The 3,548-nt window shown below is 29.7% G+C and overlaps 1 protein-coding gene and 1 long non-coding RNA gene across 2 annotated transcripts in view; both read left to right on the forward strand.

The window, feature by feature from the left end:
• Positions 1-3,548, forward strand: part of LOC106476107 (bromodomain adjacent to zinc finger domain protein 2B-like) — a gene marked incomplete at both ends in the record, with an annotated part of 18,372 nt that overhangs the window by 13,583 nt on the left and 1,241 nt on the right. Inside the window, 2 exons of the mRNA XM_022380059.1 lie at positions 768-833; positions 1,737-1,799. Coding sequence (XP_022235767.1) covers positions 768-833; positions 1,737-1,799 — 129 coding nt within the window. The remainder of the gene's footprint in view (positions 1-767; positions 834-1,736; positions 1,800-3,548) is intronic.
• The window catches only part of LOC111083492, a 3,026-nt gene continuing 1,241 nt past the window's right edge, over positions 1,764-3,548 (forward strand). The window contains exon 1 of the long non-coding RNA XR_002609060.1: positions 1,764-1,799. This is a non-coding gene — a long non-coding RNA (uncharacterized LOC111083492). The remainder of the gene's footprint in view (positions 1,800-3,548) is intronic.

Here is a 3,548-nt window from a genome sequence, read left to right on the forward strand (position 1 = left end):
GTTCATGTTATAATTTGTTGTCATTCTAGAACAAAAGTGGCATAACTAATATTTATTTCCTAATTTATTATGGTGGCTACAAGATCGGTCAAATCCATCTGACCCATACAGAGATTCATTAGTGAAAATAACAGATAAAATATGAAGTTTTTTCTTAAGAAACATTTGATAAAAATCTGGACATTATAAATATTTCACATGTGAAATTTGAAACATTTTTGATGCATAAAATTATTTTTAATTTAAAATGAAAATTACTTTGCACGTTTGATAGGCAACAGTTGAGCTCTAGGATGCAGCTATCTCTGTTTCTTATCCATTTCACTGACGAGAAAGAACACTTTTTATATCTGGATGCCAGTTGCTAACTTCCTTGCAAGAAAGTCGGTTTATTGCCAATTAGTAAACCTTGCATGCTTTCAAAACAAGGAACTTAAAGTGTTGCTTGAGCTTCCAAACTAAGAACTCTGAAAAACATAATAATTTTGAAACAAAAATGTATATCTTAACTGATGGGGTAGCATGAACATAGCACCATCCTGTACAGCACAACACTGTGTTTATTTCACATGTGCATTTTCTTAAAAAAATGCTTATTTGTTTATATAGATTGTTAAAATGTGTTAATTATCAGAAAATAAGTGTTACTATAATGTAGTTATTTTGAATAAATTAGTACTTTTGAGAATAAAAAAAATTGTTATTTTTAGTAAAGAATAATTCAGTTCAATTATTTTACTTACTACTTAAACAACTTTGTGTTACAGGAGAGAGAGCGGAGAAGACAACACATGCTACTAGTACGAGCGTTAGATTTTCACAAGAGACATGAGGTATCAAACACTTTAAATTTTTCACAAAAGCTAGTAAGACTTAATGAAACAAAAGTATATGTAATAAAATACAATATTGTGAAAAAGTCAAGATTGTTAAAATCTTTATGTTTGACTAAAGAATTTAAATATTAGATAAATCTGTTGATTTTATGTTATGTTTAATAAGTTACCATCATTAATTTTACTGTTGTAAACATTGGATAAATCTGTTGGTTTTATGTTATGTTTAATAAGTTACTATAATTAATTTTAATGTTGTAAATGTTGGATAAATCTGTTGGTTTTATGTTATGTTTAATAAGTTACCATCATTAATTTTACCGTTGTAAATATTAGATAAATCTGTTGGTTTTATGTTATGTTTAATAAGTTATCATCATTAATTTTAACGTTGTAAATATTAGATAAATCTGTTGGTTTTATGTTATGTTTAATAAGTTACTATAATTAATTTTAATGTTGTAAATATTAGATAAATCTGTTGGTTTTATGTTATGTTTAATAAGTTACTATAATTAATTTTAATGTTGTAAATGTTGGATAAATCTGTTGGTTTTATGTCAAATTGAAAATATCTCAGTTTTCAGAAATGTTTGAGTTCTGAAAACAACTTTTTGTGTGTGACCATGAATATCCCGATTTTTTAAACGATTTGCAAAATGTGTCTGTAAGACAACACTGTTCTCTGTCAACTGTTGGCTTTCAGTTTGCAATGTTGTGTAGCAAACTTTGAAGATTAAATAGTGGTGTATGAAGTTTGTTTTTGCAGCCAAACACTATTTCAGCCATGATATCACAATTAATCTGATATTCAAAAAATACAATGTATAAAGTTCATAATTTTCCTTACCTGAGTTACTAAATAAATCTTAAACCTGACTTGTGTTTTTTTATTCTTAGGAGAGACAAAGAAAACAAGAAGAACTACTACAAGAAAAACAATTGTACAAAGAAAAAAGACAGGTGAAAAGATTAATTATTGTTTTTGCATGGTAGTGTGCTTTAATTATTGAAATTCTTGCTTGCAAATAGTAACACACTAAGTGGTGGATACAGATCAGAATTTTATATTATATGTGTTCAAATGGACTAGCTAACTTTTGCATTTCTTTCTTTTGCTGCGTTTTCTAATTGTATTAACTGGCAGTCTCATATAGCAACATAACTGTGTATTTTTTTATTCTGTGGAAGTGCAGCTGAGGGATGGTGAGCAAATGGATTAATAACTTGGGTTGTAAAGAAATGGAAACAAGAAAACTCTTCCCTAACCTTTTTTTTGTTCAGTGGGGGACTAAAACACAGTAACCCTTCCATGAGCACGTGTGATTTTGTTATTATTATTAAGGATTGTAATCTGAGTAACCTGAATAGTAGTATGAATTATAAAAAAGTTCATTTATAGCTATTTTTTATTGATTCCACATTTTACATTTTCCTCTACTATGATGCATCTATTATTGTAAAAAAAATCGTTGTTAAATATAGTTGATTCGTGGGATTGGTAATTGCCGTAGCAAGTTAGATTCACAATATACAGAGCATCACATAGGTGTTTATTTACATTTTCATAACTAATACTGAACTCATGTCTTAGAAGTTATTTGAGGTATTTATGGAATACTAGCAGAGACCCACAAAACATTTCCAGCCAAATTAGTATCTTCATCGTAACAGTACTTCTTTAAATATAACATTTCTAGCACAATACAAACAACTTATAATTGTAGACAATGAGATGTGTAAATCCACTTGTATATAAGCCGTACTTTATAAAGCTTTAACTTATGTTAGGCCTAAGTTTGATAAAGAGATAAATTAACACTGTAATCTGTGTACGTTTTTTCTTACTTTTGTTTAGTTAGGACTAAACTTTACTGTACTTAATACTATTGATAAATAAACTTATAATGTTATTGTATGACCTAACGTCAAACTTTTTTTAAAAACTTTGATAAGTATTGTTACGCATCTGCCTGTTTGTTAATTTCCCTTAGAAATTCTTTCCGAGAAACTTCAGTGATAGAAGTTCTTTCTTAAATAAAACTAGTTTATTCTTTCTCAATACAACTTTTCAATATACAGAATTTCCACAGTCACTTTAACTTAAACACACGCTATAATTCACAATGATTTACGCACTTTACTTATGGTCACTACCGCTCGCTTGAATCAATTATCTGTCTCTATATCTCATTATCTGTCTCTATATCTCATTATCTGTCTCTATATCTCATTATCTGCTATTATATCTTCGCTTTATTTGATGGGCTTATATACATAAAAAAGAGGGCGCCTAGAAAAGACTAGAGTTGCCAGAAACAGTCATGATTCTTCTAGAAACTCCAGTGCGCATGGTTCCTGTGTCGCGTGACTTCCACTATCGTAACAGTATATTTACACTCCCCTTTTTTTGTTACTTCTTATTTCATACAGCAATTGTAGCGACTTGATTACTGAGCTTTGTAGCTGTCTGCTGCAGGTAGACTGTTTGTCGTCGAGTGAATAATGTGCATGCACGGTTTTTCTTGAGAAAACATTTTAACTTAGCATGCTTATGCAGCAGGATCTCGGTCAGAAAGAGTAACGGTCATACATACAAACAAGCAGAATAATAGTATAGATTATCTCTTCTTGTTGTACAACAGGCAGTAATAGTATTGTTGCGTCAGCGAGGTCACGTGACTAATATCACGCCACCTCTTTCTAGAAATA

This window comes from Limulus polyphemus, unplaced genomic scaffold, assembly GCF_000517525.1.
Source record: "Limulus polyphemus unplaced genomic scaffold, Limulus_polyphemus-2.1.2 Scaffold9813, whole genome shotgun sequence".
Taxonomy (NCBI): domain Eukaryota; kingdom Metazoa; phylum Arthropoda; class Merostomata; order Xiphosura; family Limulidae; genus Limulus; species Limulus polyphemus.